Source organism: Trichoplusia ni, chromosome 23 (assembly GCF_003590095.1).
Source record: "Trichoplusia ni isolate ovarian cell line Hi5 chromosome 23, tn1, whole genome shotgun sequence".
Classification (NCBI taxonomy): domain Eukaryota; kingdom Metazoa; phylum Arthropoda; class Insecta; order Lepidoptera; family Noctuidae; genus Trichoplusia; species Trichoplusia ni.
The window spans coordinates 4393026-4415866 of NC_039500.1; the positions used below are offsets into that span (position 1 = coordinate 4393026).

Consider the following 22841-nt stretch of genomic DNA (forward strand, 5'->3'; position numbering starts at 1 on the left):
AAGTTGGGTGACTAAAACAAAATACCAAAAATACCATTTACCTACGTCTGACCCGGGTTCTTGAGACGTAGGACATATATTTAGTATTCTTAAAGCGACAGTCTCGGTTCAGACCTTATTTATAACCGACTTTTCCTTAATACCTTCAAAAGTCCCAGTTTTAATCATGCCTCTATTTACTAAGGCCATCATGTATTCCAGGAAATCAAAAAAGCTCCTCAAGCCACATATTGTACATAATTGGAATATTATCCCGCCACGTTATCTGAGAAGTTTTGCTTTTTCTTACGTAGGATTAACTTTTTTGATTAGACTTATAATTTATTCTGTACGTGATCCATTCTAAATAGACCTATACGCAAAACCATAACAAAAACTTAAAGAAACAAGTGCTGTCATTTAATGTTGACATTTTATTTGTGAAAATATTATTTATACAAAGAACCAAAACATATGAATTACATTCGAACTACTACCAATTTAATAAAAATCGTAATATCTTATACAATATCTTTGTAATAAGTGTAACAACCGATAAAACATATTTGTTTGAACATAAAATTATTTTGAACACCGCATGATCGAACGCCATGATGAAAAAATTGGTCAGTAAGTCTACAGATAATATTTTCTTCTTTGAGTTCTTTGTTTATTTTATGTCATCCCATAATGGTCGAAGCAATCGCAACTTCATTCATCATGAGTTGTTATTAATTCTAAATTGAACCATGATAAATCGAAAAATTACAAATTTACACGCCACCACATCAAACCCCATAGATTATACCAGTTTTATATAAACACTCGGACTACGATGAGTAATGTCTACTGTACCTATCAGTATATTATTTAGTAAAGTACGCAAAGAATTGTGGCGAGTATTACCTAAGTTTATAATTATGGCAAAACAATAAGGAAATAAAGAGCAGTGGCTGTTTAATTAGTCTTTGCCTCAAATGCAATTCATGCTTTAATATTGTAGATTAATTCAAACGATATTTCAGTATAACAATATAAAACAAGTTTGATGCATGTAAAGTTTAGTTGAATATGTAAAGTGGTGACTTAATATGGAAGACCAGTTGACTGCAACATTCTTGTTCAACCTCCGTACATGCTAGCCTACTTTTTATGAACTTGGCATTGTAACCGACTAGATCAGGGTCATCACGGTCGAGACGTTAACGCTTTGCTCACAACAACAAAAAAAGACGCATAATGACGGAGTCATAGAAACAAAACACATGACGTAACAACAATTCGGCTTTAAAACTAATTGCTAATCTCCGATTTTCAGTCGTTGCAAGGACCAAGTTTGCTAACTTGTTCGCATTTTCCCTAATAATGGATTATCCTTAACCACTTGAAAAACTCGTAAATATGTCAGTAACGTACTTGACAAAAATATACTGCTGTTTTCTACCACTTGGTACCATGAAAAAAGAAACTTGTAGCGATGGCACCAACTCTTATCTGCCTCAGCGAGGCTACGAGCATCATAAATTGCAACACGCGACACGAATAAGCCTTGGCGTAGGGAAACACATGGATAACGAAACCACGAATATTTGACTTGTCTATGAATAGTAATAGTCGTACCATACGCTCGTAACAGGAACATAAACTTTATATTTCCTTATAAAGAGGTAGACCAACCGCGGAGTGGTTACGGTTTGATTTCACTTAGGATCCCGTCGTCTCCCGTTAAAGCGCTAGACAGTTTCCTGCTTTCAATTAGGCTATCTTTTTCTCTATTATTATGAAACAGACATCTCTCTTAAGTTGTTCACCTTGATTTTCAAGCTCATTATATGTCATAACTACTCATACTTACGAAGGCTGTGTAACAGCTTAGGTTGTAGATATTCTGGTCTCTCATTGACGGTGTGATTGCTGTAGATGTTCCAGATATTAATTTGCTTCATTTTGCGCTTTATGGCGATTGTCCAGACCACTCCAGGCTGTCATCCTTTGACCTTAGTCGTTAGGAACCCTACTAATGCCAGTCTTGCTGGGGGACCGAGTACCCAGTAAATGGGTTGTGGAGGTCAAATAAGCGGTCGCTTCGCTTTGACCAACTTGTAAATGTTTAATAAAAACTACTTTTAATAAAACTCCTAGTTACATTGTCTCCTGATCCTTCAGCTAACAGGAACTTAAGTTAAAGTTTTTCTTTCAAGCGTTATCGCAGGGTAAAACTTCAAAGTGAAATAATGTTTGCATTACAGAATGCTTTTCCCTCGGGCGTCCGTGTTGATATAATTCTCTTTTACCGTTACCTAAGCTTATTTATACATCATTTCATTGGCCTGATATTACAGTCTTGCTTTGCTAACTTCAGGATCTCAGTGTGGTTTTTATATTACGAGCAAGCATAGATATATTTCATAAAACATGTTTACTGATTGGATATCACTACGTTTTATAAGTAATTTAGTAATTAAGATGTATCACGCGAATGTCATTACTAAAAATATGTTTCAAAGGATTGAAATTTATAAATTACATACTTACCCGCATAATAATGTACATAGGTACAATAAATAAACATTTATTATTTTTAAATTGCGCCGGAAGCGATGACAAAATATAAAATTGGTACATTTGTGCCGAAACAAATTTCAAAAATAAATTATGCTCTTATCCTTTGAATCGCCACAATATTATTATTAGATATAAATGATAAATTCGAAATTACAAAATGAATTCGCATCGCATCGTTGATTTACATCGGAATTTATGTGCCTCGATACCTTGCATACTTCAAATAAATGGAACCAAACAGTTTATTTAGGTATGCCTCTAATTTCTGACTAGAATATTTTGTTTCGCTCTTCTATACTGTAACATACTTAATAGTTTCTTCCAAATTTTCATCTAGCTAATTTAGTCCAAATTAAGCTATAGAAACCAATTCATACAGACAATACCGGGCGTCGTGAGAAACAAATGAATACTTTCCTACATTGTGGCAGTTTTATATGAATTCGGCCGCCATTTTCTCCCGCCAAGCTTAATAGTTAACCTATATTCTATGTGTAAACATAAACGCATTGGCTGGTGTTATAAACAGTCGGTTTGAGAAGCGCGCAGTAAACGTGGCGCATTTTCATTGGAGTTGTTACATTTCAAGTAACATCAATTAATATTACGCTAATACTGCAACAAACATTACGTGTGTTATGAATGTAGCTATATATTACCTAAGAGATATAACCCTAAAACATAATTCGCAGATGTTACTCCCAAACTTGTGCTGCAAAAATTGAACGCTGACAAAAATAATACTAGCGACACTATATTGGTATTTTCCTGTTTATGACTATGGTAAATCATATCCTCGAGTTAATTATAACATTTTAAACCGTGAATTTACGCCAATATTCATAATTCCAAATATTTTCAACTTTTAATTGACAAAATTACAGATTGTTCTTCACTTGTTTCGGATCCAAGAGCATTTTGCTAAGCCTTCAAGGTTACCCCTTAATGGATAATAAACCATGTGTTGTCCTCAACGAATTTGTTTTCGAAGTTAAATGTTGTCATGGGAATGGGGGCAACTAGCGCCACCTGTCAGCTTGGCCGTGAATTATAGTCGCGACGCGGAACGCAACTGAATCATTTCTATTACGCTGACTGACATACGAATGAGTATTGTTTAGCAGTTTTCTAATATGATAGAAATATGTTCCCCACGTATTTTTCCATTTCTGGGCACATCTTTTCATTTTTTGAGCAGCTAAATCGATTCGTAATAGACATTTATAATAATGTCATAAGTTCCATTGAACTAGTAATTTCATCTCCGGCTTCCGCTGTGGCCTATATAACCTACAGCTTGCGTTAATTAATTAATGCGTCTATGATAAGGTTGGCATTACCACATGATCTATTGAAAAAATCAGCACATTTGCGACTTTGCTTGCATGAAAAATAAGTACCTACTCTTTGCCAGCTAGAGGGCATAAAGTAGAAATCGGCATGTTCTTTTATATATTTTCGGGTATGGAAAAAGGCAATTCAGGAATGGAGGCCGTAAAAAGTTTAAATACGTCGAACAACGTTAACAAATTTATCACTTCGCCAGCGTCCCGTGCTCGTAAATAATCGAACATGTTGAGAAAATCTGTAAAATGTAAAACATTTTTCTCGTTGTTACTGCAGCCATTTTGTAAATAAACAAACTACCGGATGTCCTGACCCGCATTCATAAGTTTTTGCGATGATTTGTTGAAGCTCGTGCGAAAAAATGAGCCTGACCTAAACTGTATGATAATAAATGCCATTGTTTTTGTTGTTCAATTCAGCCTTCGAAGTGTTTTTGTATGACGTAGGCAAAGGACAGCTCCCTACTCGTCAGTTGAACTTCCATAACACTCGTTTAAATGCTAGACTTAACCGGCGCGACAATTGAATGTCGTTGAACTCTACAATTACGTAAGGACATCTGTGTCCATTTGTCTTGTTTCAATAATTACTCATTTGTAATGTTCTTGCTTTTAAATTACTTTCCAATCTTGAAACAATCGTTCCGCGTTAAATGTACGCCGTGACGAATTTTCAATAAACCGCAAAGCACCGCTGTTAGTCATCAACGTAACAATGAATTACTACTGCAAGTTTCCACTAACCATTGTTAGATTACCATCAATAAGATAAGTTCCAGTGGACTGTTAAAATCGACTCCTACAAGTTTGTGCGATATTTATAACGAATCCATTACTCACAAATTGCTAAGCGTTACTGATAACATTGTAGATAATTAGGGTATCTGCTTATAATCTTATCAGTTGTTGATATTTCAAGAAGTACTGTCCACCATTCGTATGATTTCCGTTGCAGTTTAAAGTTCTACCAAAAAATGTGATCCCGTCATTTTAATGTCATCCTTGACGTTCTGCCTATCGTTATATACAAATTGTGTCTATGCCGTTACGTACTCATGGCTGCTCCCGCCTTCATTCTTCCCCTAATCTTGATTCTTGACCTGGAGTATCCTTGATCCACTCGAGCACGAAAAGGATGCAATTTATCCAGTAACCAATTGACGGGTTTATTGTTATGCGTTAACAAGCGAATTTAACAGAGAGCGTCGACCTGAAAATAACGCTGTCATTAAATGAAAAATAGCTTTAAAGAAAACAAACCTAAACTTGTAGACCATTACTATATGGATGTGGTTGAACATTAGAGAACTGGCTATACTTAATAATAGTTCGTTAGTCCTTGATCTTAAAACTGCACCGTAGGCTCAGATTCTGTAAGACATATGACCTCTTTTTAAGCAAGTCTTATGTCATCAATTCTATATTGTCTCTGCTCTTTATCGCTATATCTGTCCTTATGACGTCACGGGCTAATTAGTTGAAGAGCGGGAACGCACGGAGGTCACAACAATGTGACGATGCTCTTCATGACAAATGTTAATACACCGAGTGGGTGGCTTCGTTATAATCCTGCGTTGAAGCAGTAAATTGAGTGTTTGTTAACTAATCTAGTGCATATTGTGTGTGAACACTGGAACGTAAATAACTGAATGCAAAGCTTGGGTGAAATTCCCGTGCCACAAGCTTAGTTAGTGTTTGCTTTTCGCATCAAATTAAAATGTTAGGAAATACGTTTTGTTTTCGCTTAATTTTGCACGGAAAATAAATGAATCTATATTTATACTTCTTATCAGTATGAGCCTTGTTTAACAAGTGCGTAAACTATGATGTTAAAATAATTAGTGACTCTTTTCCTTTTTACCAATTTGCCCTAACGCAATAACCCACCACCAAGTGACCAAGCTCATCGTTTCTCATCGAAAGCCCAAGTCAAACAACGAATTAAAACCGGTTCGGAAGCAAATCCGGAATGTCTAGACCACTGTGTGGTAGAAACAGCGTAAAAATTATTAATGCGAGAGAGCAGTGCATTACTCGCTAAGGGATAAACCCTCACGACTTGCTCAGAATATAAAAAGGAACCTTGATATAATTTTTATTAACCTCCACAGATTACATTTGTGGGCCACAGACTCATAAACTGGATTACTACAAAGTTGCCTTTGCTTTATTAAAATGCTGAATGGATTTTACAATTCGTACTCTGTTTATTGAGTTTTTACAATCATGATCTTGTGTGACCTTAACAGAACACAGCTAAGAGACGAGTTTATTATATCTCAAATATATTTCACTAAAATATTGAAATAGAGGATATTGAGTAAAGCTAAGCCCGTGAAGAATCCTCACTTATGAACTACAGGACAGCGATTACTTACCTCTAAATACATGGGCAAAATCGTTCGGGGTGAGGATTGGTTTTGAAACTTCCAGTTACGCATAATTAAGATTCCGTGCAAGAGTTAACAAAAGATCCTCTGCCGACGTTTCATCCCGGCAGGGGACCGTCGCAAGGTCAGTAGATTGATTGATTTGGCAGAGATTGGTGTACCCGATACAAAATAAATAAAGAATAAAATATAATCATGATCATGATGATGTGGAATATGACTTCTAGGTAAAGAAAGACCTATTCTTAAAGGAAGGAATGGTTATACCTGCAGTACTTTAGACAGTTTTCCATGTTTCTAGAGTTTTCAATCAATTTAGAATGCTCGTCTCATGTTTGTTAATGATACCGTAGATACCGTTATAGTTCCACAACCTACCTCAACTGGCCCAACGTATAATTTGAAGGTTCTACAAAATACCAAGCGCCATCTTTAAAAATACCAACATTATAATATGCAAATTACACAAAGAAAACAATCTTATTCCAAATTGAACCCAACAGTAATGATGACAAGGTATAATTTAAAAAACCGCGCCGCTTTGTGATTTTGTTGTGAATATAAATCGTCGATCATTTGATGTCTTTGTGTGATGCAAGCTCTATTCTATCTTTATTTTCGTCTTAAATGTTATGCTATTTAATGAATTTATTTATTTTAGACCATTGACCTCATTTAACTTTAAAAATGTATTGTAACTTTCAAGATTCATGCGTGAGGCTGTGTGTGAAGCTGAAAATGTTTGTTTAATAGTTGAAATAGTTCGAAATCCACATCTATTCTAATAGCTACCTATAATTTAAAATGTCTAAGATAATTATGTATTCTAGCTTTTCTACGATGATCATCGATACCAAAATAAATAGGTGTGAACTGATCACAGTGTATTTATATTGGGACCGGTGTGTAAGGAACTGGTGTGAAAATAATAATAAGTGTGCCACGACATTTATTTTTAAATCTACGATCGACATGCAGGGGTGTTCTAAAGATGACATTTTAAACGTTGTGTGATAATGTGTGCTAACTGTGGAACTCCTTAAAGAGAGATAAATCAATATCCTAACGTGTAATTTAATGTCTACTTAATGTTCGACTACAAGGTAATGACAAATTAATTTTTAATGAATAATTATCGGATATAAATAGGTAAAAAGTGCATATTTATCGACGTTATGTATAAATTGTCTTGCATTTCTGGCAAATTCTTGCGCCATCATATTTTTGGTAGCCTCGATAATGTGCTCAAATAAGTGCTTGTGTGCTCCCCGATGCAAGGGAACTTCACACAAACAAGGATGCTGTAAAGGAGTAGTTATTAATATTGTGTAAATAAACATATTGTAAGATAACTTTGTTTCCTCTAGGATAAGTGTTGAGAACATTCACATTTTATTTGTGTTAAGAAATTCCAAGTAATTGGGAGTGTTTAACTAAAGGTGCGTACTTATTTGTGAATGTACTGAATAAATAACGGATTTTTACATTTTGAATAAACTTTGACGTTGACAAATGTCAAATGGCGACCCGCCATGTTGTCAGGTCGATAGCCGTATGTCACAAATGAGTGAACACTACATTTCATCTTCTTGTGCTCTATGTAGTTAAGATCCTAATAATAGCTAATTAGGTGCCTGAGCGAAAATTAATTTATATTGAACTGTAACATAGTGAGATAAAATATGTAGAATTATTTTTTAATATTATAAAAGTGTATATACTAGTAGGGGTTTGGATCGAGCGACTGGCGACTGCGTAGGCAATGAAGATTGGAAAATCTAGATTAATCCTAACAAGTCCACTTGATGCGCTGCCGAGCGGGGTATCGGGGCTGCGTACGTATCAAACACTATTATTAACTGTAGACTACACTATAAATCAGTGTATCCTCAGTTAACACTATTCTTATTGTAGCTAGCGGCGCACAATCTAGGGTTTCAACGTGATATCGTCTGCTGCAGTTGCAGTCGCTTACTCGAAAGCTCTAATTTGATCTAAACGTATTTTTGTTATTGGATATTAAGCTGCACATATCTATGAAACCGACCTTCGATTAAAAGCTTCTGATAACGCCGAAGTTGTGTATTATGCTACGATATGTTCTACAACTAGATTCTCAAAACTCACACGATTCCTAAAGACCATTAAAGTTTTATTTAATCTTCATTTGTTCGTTACATTACAAAACGGCTTTTGGATTTATATTTTTTGTCTGGCCACAATAAGAGCATGACAAATGCATTTTTAAACGCGCAAGGTTGAATTCTTGCACATATTTCTTGATAAAAACTGTCTAACAAAGCCTGAGTCCCAAAGAATAAGCAAAGCGAATAAATGGCGTGCTTCGATAACATCTGAAGCGTCGCGCCACGCGACTCACGGCGGAAAGTGAGCTCGCCTCGCCGCGTAACTTACACTGCATGCTTTCTGCAACCTTAGTAACGCGATGTGACCATGTATTATCCGGGCAACCCTGAACCGGATACGATATTCTCGACAACTGCATGAAGAGTACCGACAAATTGCTACAGATATTTCAATAATCCAAATTGTATACTTTTGATATAAATATTTGACACAGGAATCGTTGTCAAGGTTTATTTTTATCTCGATATTTTGCTATTTTCTTCGACGCCTGATTTAACGAGAGAACATTGGTGTACATGCCTCCTTGTTTAAAATTGCCAAACTCTAGAACCTAGTGTAATTTTAAAATAATAGAAAGTTTAACTATGTATATGTAGCTATTTCAATATCATAATGGCAGACTGTACGATATGGTCAATTAACTCCATTGAGGCACAAAAATGGGCAACTGATGACCATAAACTATAGCTGTGGGTAGATAAAGGTTACGTTTTATTTTATTATTTGGTAGTCCGGTGTTTTCTCCGTTTACCGAACTCCTTCACTCCAAGACATTATTCGTAAGGGACAGCAAAATCAGTTCCATTCCATTACTTGTCGCTATTTAATTTGTCATGTTGGAGACAATTAACCATCATACGGATTTCAATTAACATCGAAGGTACATTAGCGGTCTGTGTTTGATTCAACATGAGTGACGTCATTGTGACATTCAAAGCTTTCCGCTTAGCAAATGTTGGTAAATCGTAACACATAATCTTCATCATAAAAGTGGTTGGTCTTGAATATTTTGGTTGAAGTTTATGCTCAGTTTTATATGCAAAATGACTAACCGAAAACATTATACGGAAAGTATGAAGCTTTAAGATTTTTACAATGTAACCGCTGCTGAACATTCGATACAAGTCTATACTTTCTGGTGGTTGTTCACCCCTCAATACAAATTTACAATACTTCTGAGACCTACTGAATATACTATAATATCGCTCGTCTCATAACCTTTTACGTGACATTGGTGACTGCACGAGTTTGTCACTGAGCGAATATTTCGTTGACGTCACCTTATGACGAACGCGTGTTTTTCTGTAACGTAATTTTCAATATTTTCCTTTACGATGGAATAAAATTATATCAGAGGATACCAGAGTTGATTTTTACCATATTTTTACATGCAAAAGTTTTCTAGCTGCTACTAATGTCAACCTTATCGCTAGATTAAATATACTTGAAATATTTATTGTCTCGGCCGGCCGTCTTGCTAACTAATGTTTTACCTAGATACTTACTACATCTTGCACCAGTTACACAGTCATGCTCTAAGTCATTTCCATACAATATGCAGGTGTAAAAAGTGCTCCTATAATGTGATTAGAGCTACAGATATCAGTCCATTTAAAATCACGTGTAAATATAACAACGTGATCAACAATACCGCCGTGGCTTGTTAAGAACTTTATTTTTATATTGCCGTTATCAATGTTATCAGTAGGCCCTAATGCCATCGTAATGTTACTTATTTAACCATAAATTATATTTATGATAATGATGTTAACCGCAAATTGACTTTTAAATTTGAATATTGCTTTGACTTTTCATATTTCTAAGATAAGTAACTTGCATTGTAATTATTTATGAATTTTGCGTGCGAACCTCTAAATTTTGTTCAAAAAAACTATTTGACTTAGGAAAAAATTACCTTTGTGATAAAACGAATTCCCGCGACCGTTAAAGTATGAATTTATGTTTTTTTTTTTATCAGACTAGGTTTTAGGTCTTATGTCCCGATTCTATTAAGTGTTTTTTAAAAGGCTACAAACAAACATCAATGCATAGATATTCCCATTTTCATTGTGATAATAATTATGCAAGTTATATGTAGTTGACAATAATACATTTCAATTGCATATTGAAGACAATATCACTAAAGCAAATAACAATGCGTCATAATAAGTTACTTTCCTTTGCCTACTTAGCGATTGCAAATGAGAAAGTTATGCGTATGCCTTGCCTTTGACTTTTATGACGTTTAACTTAACTTCTTGATTATTTGTAACCTTATTCCTATCGATCTTTTATTATTTTAATAATTAAGTCAAATACTTATTTAAAACATTATTGCATATAATAAATAATAATAAATGCGGATCTTCTGTGACCCTAAATAAAAATCAACATGCCCTTGAAATACCTGTGTAGGCATGTCACTAAAGAAAATGCGAGCGTCTTTCGCAACAAATTAAAATAATTTAAAAATATCTTCTAAGAGTCTTATAATATTACGAGACCTTCTGAGAAGCGAGCCCTCGAGACGACCTGCGACATGCCACTTGACTCCACAAAGTCCAATTATCAAGACAGCTTTATAGGTATCGATAGATAACGTTGACTAAGAGTGATGACGTAAATGTGTTTGATAAGTTTATGTGAATAAATCTAAATTTGCTATTTATAACCTTAAAGGAACTTTATTAACAAGACGTAAACATTGAAGCAAGTTTATGTGACGTTATTTTCATTTTTGAAGTTTTTGTAAAGGGTTGCGAATGAAACAACTTCGGCTGACGCTGTCGGAAAAAAAATGTGAAGTGGGTAGAACAAAAAAGGGCGTGGGCGGTTAAATTTCTATCTGAAAATCCTCTTTCGTAGGTAGTATTATATGTATCTACCTGCCTTTTCAATACGAACATTGCGTAGGTGATAACTCATTGACTGAAAGTAAATACTTTTTATAGCAATTTTGTAACGTAGGCAGGTAGGTGAAACTTGGTATTGGCAGCCGTGAATTCTTAATTGTTTATACCCTTGGATGTAACAACTCGCTAATTTGAAAAGTATTGAACTTGGCAGTCTCCACACGATAGCAACAACCCAATGCAGTAAAGTTCAAGGTTAGGTTATAATTTGAATACGTTGTAACAAGGAAATTAGCAACACGCGAGAATGTTGACCCATCGAAATTGTTCGAAAATAACGGTTTTAACGCTTATGTCTACCCAAATTAACATTATAATTTACAAAATATTTAAATTGCGGTTTGGAAATCTTACATTTCGATTTGATAGACATAGACAGCGGGTTATTTTTTTATTTTGCAACTGTGCAAGATTTTAACGTAACTTTAAGTATTAGAGCTATACCTAGCAACCAATAAAAAGCATTTTATTGTAGACACATCTGAAGTCACTGAACCCCATTAGACTTGAATTGTTATCCTTTGTAACAAACATAAAACCAAAGTTGAACTGCCAGTACCTAAATAAAAGTATCCATGAAATTAGATCGTAACTGGTCTCTCTTTTATTCAGGAAAATTACCTATCTAGGATTTGCGTCAGTCTGCAAGAGCAAGATTCTGAAACTGAAACGTGTTTTGTGACGTCAATGACGTATCTTGGTGTTTAAAATTAACTTTGGCACTATTAATGTAATGCCATTGCCTTTTATGACTTTATACGATTCAATAAGGCGCCTGTTGGTAAGCCCTTTGAATTTTAGTTTTCAATTTCCGCCTTACTCCAACCAACTGGCAGAACATAGGTTTCTCCCAAAGTTACAATGTTTGTGATATCCGAATTACCGGAGATAAGTACCTAATGAACGTTGATATGCCTTCAGAAAATTATTCAAGATAAAGGTTACAAGTTTATCTCGATCGTTTAGAGCCGCGAAGAATTGAACAACCTACTCAGTAAACGGTTATTTAGATTCTAACTAAAATTCCAGAAAATAGTTCTAAACTACGGTTGTAGATAAGTCTTTTGGGGGCTGAATACTATTATTTCTATAATTTATCAAATTTCAACCAGCAACCTTCTTGAAACGCTTTGTTTAAATTTTAAAACATAACTTATGACTGTTTCAACAGTTAATATTTAACGAGATCCTGAATCCACCCACAGCCATGGTTACACGACGATAGAAAACATATTTTATAAGTACTGTACAATGGAGGCGAAGCATTTCCACCAGAGTGAGATATTTATTTTACCTAACAATGTATTTAAAATTATATTTTAATAGTAACAGTACAAGTGTTTTATCGTAATGTTTGATTTCATATACTGTGAGATTGTATTATATGCACAAGGGTAATCCTATAGACTATATTAGTTATTACGTAGACAGACATCTGGCAGAATGTGTGATGTCTTTGCGTGTTCAGCTGTTTGTAACATTCATCATCAATGTTTACCTCTATGGTATCTACTAAATGTAAGAAAATAAGAATTTTCAAGCTATATCATCGATAGCTAGATGTAGATACTAAAATTAAGTAAAGTTTTCATATTCTAGATGTTGTGATCTCTTATCTATGTAGATTAATTTGTATTACAATAGATTACTGTAATATTGTGTTAATGTTCATCTCATATTTAGATGTTTAGTCTGTCTACGTAATATCTGTGTAGTGAATGTAATATATTGTCATAATACGCCGCGATGTCACAGTGAGGGGGAACACTTCGTAGTGTGTGCTCCTACCCACCATGCTGTGCTTCTATGTTGAGAACATTAAATAAATCTGATTGTAGTCACATTTTGTTTTCTTGAACTTCTTTATTTAAAGTACATACAAGAAAGTAAGCTCTGCGCCACCCTAGAGTGCTGATTGTTACATTAGTTCATATATTTTTTGCACCGTCATTACACGCTTTATATTTGCCTAGCTTAAGCTCGGACTAGACTTTTTTAGTCTGGTTTGATCATAACTACTCGTTTGAATGCATGTTACCCTAGACAGCGCCTCTGGTGACAAAATTATGTAACTTATTATAATTTACTGGTACTGCCTAAACTGATGCACTGAACCTGTGTCGCTCTACACGTATTAAACATTTGCATACAGTTTAGCCCTAGGTCATTCTTATAGTTGCGAATAGAGGCTGCCATTAGCCATCCTCCCACGTGTGAGAATGTTTGAGATGAAACAAAAAGACTCATTATGTGGTCGAAACACACGAGGAGTGACGTCTATTCTTAGAGGTAAATTATTAGTACCTCAGAGGTTTATGACTGCATTTTCTTGTTGCTAGTTTATTGACTATTTTATTTCTAGCAATAAATCGAAAACAACAGAATAAAAACTTATATAAATGTAATGGACTGAATTACTACCACAAAATATAAATATTTCTTTAGCGATGTCAAAAGTTGTAAAGAGTGATGAAACATCGCGCCGCTAAGTTTGTAATCTATGATTCATTCGTATAATCTTTATCTGATCTTATCTCTTAACCGGTAATAATGCTATATATTACTATCAGTATGAACTGGTGACTTGGATTTAGAAATTACGTTTCGTATTTTATTGCCTAATTCATTCGGAAAGCAGGAAATACCGGAGCAGAGTAAAATGGCGGGATTTTTGACAGTTTTTGTTTACAGTAAAACTAGAATAAATAATGGAATATTTTAATGTTAGAGATAAGTATAGAACACTATCGGTACATGATTACGATGGCACTATCAGCAAATAAACAATGTTAGTAAATAACTGTCTGTTAACTAAACTAGGCTCACATCAGGTCACGTGGCTGGTTAATACTGTCAGTGGAGTGTACCCGGGGGTGAGGCGAATAACGAATTTAACAATATTTAGATAAATATGATGTATGTCATGTGGAAGTAACACTAAAACTAAGTTACGGTAAAAATTACAAGAACAAAATCGCTGAGAGACAATTTGTTTTTGCGTGGTTTAAGCTCAAACATTTATAGTCATTTAAATCTTTTACTTATTTCATCTCGATTTCACCCAGGATATTAAGTTAATTGCAATGTGAATGTAAGTTAATCGTTAAGTAAATAAAATATTTTAAAGTTAAACAAGCAGAGAGCTGTAACAACAACGAAATACAGCAACAAACTTGGACGATGCACTAAACATAATTCATTGAGTTGATATCAAACACAACTGGATTTGGTAACGAGACATCTCAAAAACCCAACAACTAGCTATTGCCGCTACAGGCTAAAAGTAAATAACAACAGCTTTACACCAGCTGCTTATAACCTCACTAATCAATATTCCTCATTTTCATTTGTAGCTCAAACCTTCTATTTGTTCTGACGCCCTTAATGATAGTTCTGTTTTCATTTCTGTTCACGTTCCGTTTCCCGGTGAAGGACTTTTCTCTCATGACGGCCAGTTTGGCGACCTCCCGGCGCAGTGACGTGGCGCCCGCCAGCGAGGGCAGCAGCGCAGGCCGGGGCACGACTCCGTTGGTCACTTTCTCCGCAGTCTTTGGAACGGCCTCCGTCTTGCTCGGTATACTGAACGGGTTCACATCCAGATTCAGTTTGAAGCCAAACCGTGTGAACCCTGGCCGCAGTGACTCCAATGTCGGGAGCTTTTTAGTAGGTGTATCATTTTTCTCTTTTGGTTTCTGCGTTTCTTTAGCTTTTGGCGAGTCTGTGTTATCTGTAAAGAGTAGCGTGTATTTTATAAAATATTCCCACGAGAAAACGAAAAGCTAGAACTCATTGAGTGTAAAAAGTATGCAGCAATCGTATGTGGTAGTAATGTGAGACTCGTGATCTGTTCATGTGGAAAAAGATGGATCAGTCTATTTACGATGTTGTATTATAATATCTTCGGCACGTTTTAACGACTATGTAGTGTGGAGTACAGTAATACACTGTGATCTCATCTATTCCTCGTGTCGTCGACCTACTGTAACCTGTCGTCCAAAAATGGATGGTGTCGTGTTTCTGTCCAATATTACCTGTACCTAGGTACGATGTGAATATCGATGATGTGGGCTACACACGACATGTCTAACTACGCTCTACAGAATGTGAGACTCTAAACATTGTGCGAGGCTGTATCAATTTAGAAAACAGGTCGTTATTAACAAGTGGAGGTAGGTCATCGGGTAACATGAATATATCGTCGATACTGACTTGAATACTTATCAAAAGAGTACCGATAAAAGTAAAATATATGACTTTTAAGGTAGGCATTTTACTCATGGTATATGAAGGTTTGCTACGCATTGTCATACACAGACACAAAAACGCGGATGACGTAGCACGGCGGTTCAGGTTTAGTCAGTAAAAGTCTGACACTACCCATCTCCTCCCACGAGGGAGTGGGTGTCCATGAGGATACCCCCGCCTTACCAAAAAAAATAAAGGTATTTTACTCATAAGCTTTAGATTTCTAGAAAAGGGTAGTCTCTACAAGAAAACTTACAAGTTAGAAACCTAAAACAATAACGTAGCGGTATGTTTTAGATAAAACTTCTAAGTGTAGTGTGTTCTAGAAGTGTCACAACTAGAGTTTCCAACAAACCTTTTACTTAACTTAATACTACACAAAAACTTTTTAAGATCCAGACAATGGCTTCCAATATTTTATTGAAACACGTTTAACGTTTTAGAAATAACTTGTAGTCCTCTTAATGTTAGTATATCTATAGGTATCTTATAAATGTACTTATGGGAGAAGTATTCGTCTCATGAGAATTGAAACCGGCTTAAATATTGTTTCGCCTACATTTTTTGGATAAAACGAACGTGAGAATCGTCCCACGCACGATCGCAGCTATAATTATAGCTACAGGATGTATATTATAATCTGATGTATTTTGAAGCCACTGATAGCACAATAAACGCATTGTGCTTGGATATCAGAGCTAATATAGTGACGTGAGTGTTTCTGTATATGAAAATTCAATTTCCTTTGACGCTAACTAAGTAAAAACCTAAAAGTCTTTACTTATTCAGCGTCAAAGTAAGTAGTATTTGATAGTAAATAAGCAATACACCTCACGATACATATACAACCCCAACGGGTTGTAACGCACATTGCCTTTTTTAAAAAGGATTTCGGTCTTGGGATCTCATAAACGGAATTAGGGCTCGAATTTAGAGCTAGTTTATAGGAACTCCTACCACTGTTCAATAGCAGCATACGGGTCATTCCCGGCAATTCATAGACAACGATCTGGCGATTATTTATGGCAAATTATTTATGAACCTTATCGGTAATATGATACAGAGGAAAAACAAGCAATAATTGAACAACAGGAAACTTTTAACCGAATTTTCGTTAGTTAAAGCAATAAACAGTGATATTGATAAGAGTCGGTGTGTGGACACATGTCCTGATAAGACACCGCGCTCTAATTGGGAGCCTTAATCTCGCGCATCGGCGACACGCATCTAAAGATTAGCAATCGATAAACATTTTACGATTACCTGTTTTATTTCTCATATTTAATTATTTATAAGTAAAAATAAATATTTTAGGCGAGCAACGATTGCAGGATTCCAAAAAAGGCGAAGAATATGAGCCTTCGGGGATCAATGATTGAATTTCATTAGTAAACACTCCAATTAACAAATAAGTGATTTTCAAGTAAAACGTCTTTCAAGAATAAAATACCAGTGCCACAGCGACAAAAAACTTTAACAATTGACGTCGAACTGAATTAACATAAGTTTTATCTTTCGAATGTTACTCTAAATACATAAATTGGAATTTTTAGAACACAACCGGATGTAATAATAATAATGATAAGATGTTTTATATATTAATTGAAAGCGTAGATAGCGGTAATCTCTTGACATCTACACGCGTTTCATTCGATTATTGCTAAACAAAAAGCAAGCAGGATGATGATTAAGCAAGTCGTAAGTATGAATGGGGGTGATAATTATTAGACACTAGGTGCTGCCAGCGGCTCCGCCTACTACAAACCGAAAATGATCCCATGGGAATATAAAATCAGATTAAATTGGATGTGTGTCCCATCTTAACGCTCTAACTCTTAAACAATTTAGTAGAAAAGATGTCTAGGATATTATACCACAAAAACCGTAATAAATACTACTGCATAACATACAGGCTGCTTTTTACAGCGACAAGCGACAACAAAGAGGGAAAAGGCTATTTAGCCCATTCAAAAACTACATAAACTTTTCATTATTCGCTACTTGTCAATGGACCAAGAGTAATGTATAAGCAGGTATAGTTACTCTTAGGGCTGATCCTGTCGAGCAGGCCGGGCGGCGCGGTGGGCGTGAGCAGCTGGCGGGCGCGGCGCGCGCGGCGCTGCTGGCACTCGCCGAGGGACTCCATCCTGTCGAACTGCTTCTGGTGCAGCGCCGCGAAGTTCGGCAGCTTCGTGCGGGACTTCGCGTCAGAGCGCGGCTTCGAAGGCGTCGGCAACTTCTTCGATGGAGTTGTTGGAATTGACAGTTTTGCTGTAAAAATATTTAAACAATTAATTAAAAGAAGTATTGATTGTAATAATCAGAATTTTGATAACTATCTTTCTAACGGAAAGTCCCGTTTTAGTTGAGTGCCATAAGCTATAATATCAACTCGAAATACATTTATAATGTAAACTGCCTCAGGAAATGCGTACGGGGACTAGCTAACCCGGGCACACTTCCAGAGCAAATAAAGGCGTAATATGGCCTGAAATTAAAAAATCTTATCATGAAATGCATAATTTTCTTTGTTTGGCCATTAGTTCAGTGTAAGGCACTTAGAACGGTAAATAATAAAGAAATATTTAAGTGATCGATATTGTTATCGAGTAGCAAACGCCAATGATAGGGGCGCACGTAGTAACATTGTAACGCGTGACTAATTGTTTGTTTAGTCCAATTAATATCTTGTGAACACACAGCTGACCTTAGATAATAATATATGCAAATAAGCAGTGATCTTGATATAATGAGATGTAGATTTTAGCAAATCTTAAACAAAACAATCTAAATTAAATTTATTTACTTAATGTTATATTGATCCTAATTCTGATATCGTTAAAAGTTTAATATGGAATTAATGTGAATACTATTTTAGATAGAAACAAGTATAGACTTTTTATCAGTCTAAAACAGTCTAAACATGATATATTTTAATTTTCATTTGAAAATAATGATGAAATATGTAGGTGAGGAATTATTTTTGCTTAGAACACAATAAAGACTTTTTAACAGACCTCTTCTACCAGATCTATGCCGTTAGCATAAGCGCAGATATTGACTGCTTGAGCAAACGAAAATATTCTTTTAACTTCATTTGATTATGCACTTAAAAAGGTAAACAATCTTAGTGCATCATATACAAACTCATAATAAATAAATAAACGACTGATACATTCCAGTGGCATTTCTAACTTTGTTGTTTATTTACGTAGGTTTTTTTTATCTTTTTAAAAAACGACTCCCGCAGTTTGGCCTTTCATCCTTGTGTCACGGGGGGCTTTACAAACATACAAATCACATGCACTCAGACACCCAGACTCAGAACAAGCATTCGTCGATCACACAAATGCTTGTCCTACACGGGGATCGAACCCGCGACAAGACGCGCACATTGGGTTTGGCGTGGTGACCTCAACCACTCGGCTATCCGTGCAGGATTTTTAGTCGCAGTGTTGTATATGACAGTTGTCTGATTCGTGTGTACAAGTGACCTGTAGCGCTGGCGGTGCGGGGCCGGGACAGCCTGTTGACGGACTGCTGCAGGTCGTCGGCGAGGCGCGAGCGCTTCACGCGCGAGTCCTCCGCGTCGTTCTGCGTGTACGAGCGCTTGCGCCCCGCCCGGGACACTGACGCTGCAATTATAATATTGTGTGTTTTAATAGAAGTCGTAATTTTGACAAATATATTTTAAGTAATAGAGACTATGTGGTGGATCATTAAAATTTTGTGGCATTTTTTCCAGAAACATAAATAAATGTTTGTTTCCTACACTAAAGATCTAAAGAAATATACAATATGCAGTTGCATACTTTTTCAAATATATGTTATTGAAAATCCCTACTAATATTATAAATGTGAAAGTAACTCTGTCTGTCTGTCTGTCTATAACGCTTTCACGTCTAAACTGATTTTAATGAAATTTGGTACAGAGATAGAGTTGACCTTGAGAAGCAACATAGGATTGTTTTTATTCCAGACTTGAAGAGTTCTCTTGGAAACGCGATATAACCGACGTCGACGCGGGCGAAGCCGCGGGCGGAAAGCTAGTATAATATATGTAAAAATGAACAGGCATTTTGTTATAAGGACATTAGTATTTTTCAACTCACCACTATCATCAAAAATAAAGCTCTTGTTGGATCCTTTGAGATTAGACTTGATGACCTTCTTCCTCTCCTGAGCTACCAGCACTGGGTTATCCACAGGGCTACAGAACATGACCCTGGTCAGCCTAGGAGCCAGCTCCATTGAACTCCTCCCCTTCTCAAGTGACCTGGTGACATTCAGGATCCGCTTCTTCTGGGAGCTCTTACTAACATGGTACGGGGTGCAGCCAGCTGCTGGGGTAGGTAAAGCCTCCTTGGTCGGGGTACCGGTCTCAGCTGGTACCTCAGGACCATCCTTAGTAAATGTACCTTCACGCTTCAATGGAGTCTGGGGCTTTGGACTCTCCTTTTTGGAGGTATTAGACTCATCCAAACTACTTTCAATCAATAATGGAGTAGTGTTGACTATGTTTTCCAGATCTCCAGTGGTGTCATCACTGGTGATGCTGATCCGGGATATGTCTGACTTCTCCGAACTGTTGTCTGATGTCAATAATGAAGACTTGGGTTCCAAGCTGGCTTGAGCATCCTGACAGCTTTCTTTCTCAAATGTTGTGTTGAGTTTATTTTCTATGTCTGCAGCCTGTGACAATCTTAAAGACTTTCTTGTAGGTTCTGTTTCAGTAGTTTCTGGTTTCTCATATGTGGTATTGACGGTCTCCGAAACAGTGTCGTTTTTATCATAAGTACTGCGTCTAGTACATTTAGCTTTGATTGCCGAACTTGATATAATTTTAGTATCTTTTTCAAAGTCCTCCTTTGTCAAACTTGAAATGGATATGTTACTTTTCTCAAAGGTAGCATCTCTGATGCTTGATTTTCTTCTTAGAGCACCTTTTTTGAATGTGTCAAAGGAAGTGGAACTATCTTTTTCATAAGTTGTGTCAGCTGTCTTCTCATTTTTATCATAAGTCGTGTTCACACTGGATTTCTTTCCATTTCTTTTGATTGATTTGTCCATGACATCTGATTCTGTATCTTTCTCATAAGTGGCATTTAAATTCTTACTAGAGCTTCTATCAAATGTGGTGTCTCTCTTTAGCTTATTCTCCACTTCAGCAGGTTGGGTTTCCTTTTCAAATGTAGTGTTAACAACCTTTTCTAATTTTTCCAATGTAGTATTTTTTACATTCAGAGACTTTCGTAATGTTGATGGTTTGTCGGAGACATCTAAATCAATGACCACATTCTCTACACCTACATTGGTAACAGATGAACTATTTTTGTCAAATGTTGTATCTTTTATAAAAGACCTTTTCCTTTTATTACTTTTGTTAGATACCTTAGAGTCATCCAAGGCCACTTCCTCCTGATCCTCTTTAAAAATAGATACATTACTTTTATCGAATGTGTTTTCTCTGATCAAAGATTTTCTACTTTTTGGTTGTTTGTTAGAAACATTTAAATCTTCATTTTCAACCTCTTTTACTACAGATGTGTTCCTTTTATCAGTTACATCCTTGATTGTAGTATTAATTTTCAGTCCGCTGTCAACTAGCCCTATAGAAGCATTATCTACAGTAGCCGAGGTGTTTTGCAAAACTTCTTTTATACTAGATCGTCTTTTCTTCACCTGTGTATTAACTTTAGAAGCATTTAAGTGTATTTGTTCATCTTTTACAGAATCATCAGCAGTCACAGAGACATTACTCATATTTTTAGTACTTGAACGAGTCTGAATAACATGGCCATCAAACAAATTAGAATAGTTCAAAATATTTTCAACACTATTCATTAAATTGTCTTTTATCAAGGAGATATTGTCAATTGCTGAGTCTTTCACACTGGACTTTCTTTTCTTAGATTTAGTATTTGCCTTTTTATGCCCTTCCATAGACTCTTTTGCTTCCAAAGTATTGTTACCATCTTTCTTGTTAGACTTGGCAGAATGTTTGACAGTTTCTTTACTTTCCTCAATAGCTGTGTTAACATCCTTACTCTCATGTTTGTTTTCTGGGCTGCCCGCAGCACTGTGGAATGAGTCAACAGACATATTGCTTCTATTCAATACTTGTTTAGAACTGCTCTGTTCAATGTCTTCAACAATAATAGAACTAGTCTTCTTCCCTTTCTTTTTTTTCTTTTTGGATTTCTTGGAAGCCTTAGCCTCTGGAGCTTCATCTTCAGGAACTGGATCCTCTATAACAGCTGTAGCTTTTTTATTCTTTTTACTTTTCTTCTTTGGCACTTCAGGGACTTCTGTTGGAACATTTTCATGATCCTCATTTTCTTCTGGTTCTGTCACCTTTTTGCCGCGCGTCGACTTTCTTATAAGATTTTTCGCCTTCGTCTGCATATTAAACACATCACTGTTTACTACAGGATTTAGTTCTTTAAGCGCATTTTTACGTAGAGCCCGGCTTTGCTTAGTATCTTCATCCTGCGAAGGCACCAAGCAGGTCGCATCATCCAGGACTTCGTCATTACTCGGGTAACTGACATAGTTGCTGCGCTTCTTGTTTTTAGCTACAGACCCGTCGAGTTCTTCTAATTTCTCCTTCACTCGTTTATTCCGAGTCTTTCGCTCGCTTCTTGGAGGAGGCTCCAGGTCTGTCGGGGCTATATCATCTTGGACGCTGTGTATTCCTGAAACGCCAATATAAAGTTCTCATTAACATGGGCTCTGTGTATATTGAAACTGAAATTAAGTCAGCGCGCTGTTATACTCACGTTTTCCGGATCTCGTAGACATATTTCATGCAATACACAGAACTGATAATTATGTTTACGAACTATGTTTACAATAATTATTCTCCGCTTCTGGCCGTTTAACGTTTACTAAATTTCAAACATGACAGTTTAGGAATCAAACAAAATTTATATAGTAAAGCAGGCCACAGAATAAATAGAAACTAGAAATGTATAATTTCTATATATAGATTATAATACCCAATGTGATTTTAATTTTTATAATAGTGTCTTTTATTAAATTATTTAATAATGTTATAATAAAATTTATATAAAAATAGTATTCACGCGAATGTTGTTAGTTAAGATTGAAAGGGACGATCTAATATTTATGATGATATGATATTTCTAAAGATGAAGAACAGAAAAAAGGACTGAAGGATACACTCACAGACTTAAAGACGTTAGAATTATTCTAATTTTATAGTAAGTTTTACAATAATTTGTTTTGTGGGTAAC

The 22841-nt window shown here is 35.8% G+C and overlaps 1 protein-coding gene and 1 long non-coding RNA gene across 2 annotated transcripts; one reads left to right on the plus strand and one right to left on the minus strand.

Annotated features, from left to right (window-relative positions):
* Nucleotides 1–2617: 2617 nt before the first annotated feature.
* On the plus strand, nt 2618–13183 carry LOC113504952. The gene is made up of 2 exons (XR_003401593.1): nt 2618–12121; nt 12512–13183. It is a non-coding gene; the product is annotated as an uncharacterized LOC113504952 (long non-coding RNA).
* An 861-nt stretch (nt 13184–14044) lies between these two features.
* On the minus strand, nt 14045–22603 carry LOC113504951 (nucleolar protein dao-5-like). Its single transcript, XM_026887472.1, has 5 exons — nt 22365–22603; nt 19698–22280; nt 19080–19220; nt 17629–17856; nt 14045–15067 (listed from the first exon to the last, which is right to left on the minus strand). Exons 1-5 carry the CDS (start codon nt 22384–22386, stop codon nt 14664–14666), a joined length of 3378 nt encoding a protein of 1125 aa, XP_026743273.1. The 5' UTR covers nt 22387–22603; the 3' UTR covers nt 14045–14663.
* Nucleotides 22604–22841: the final 238 nt, after the last annotated feature.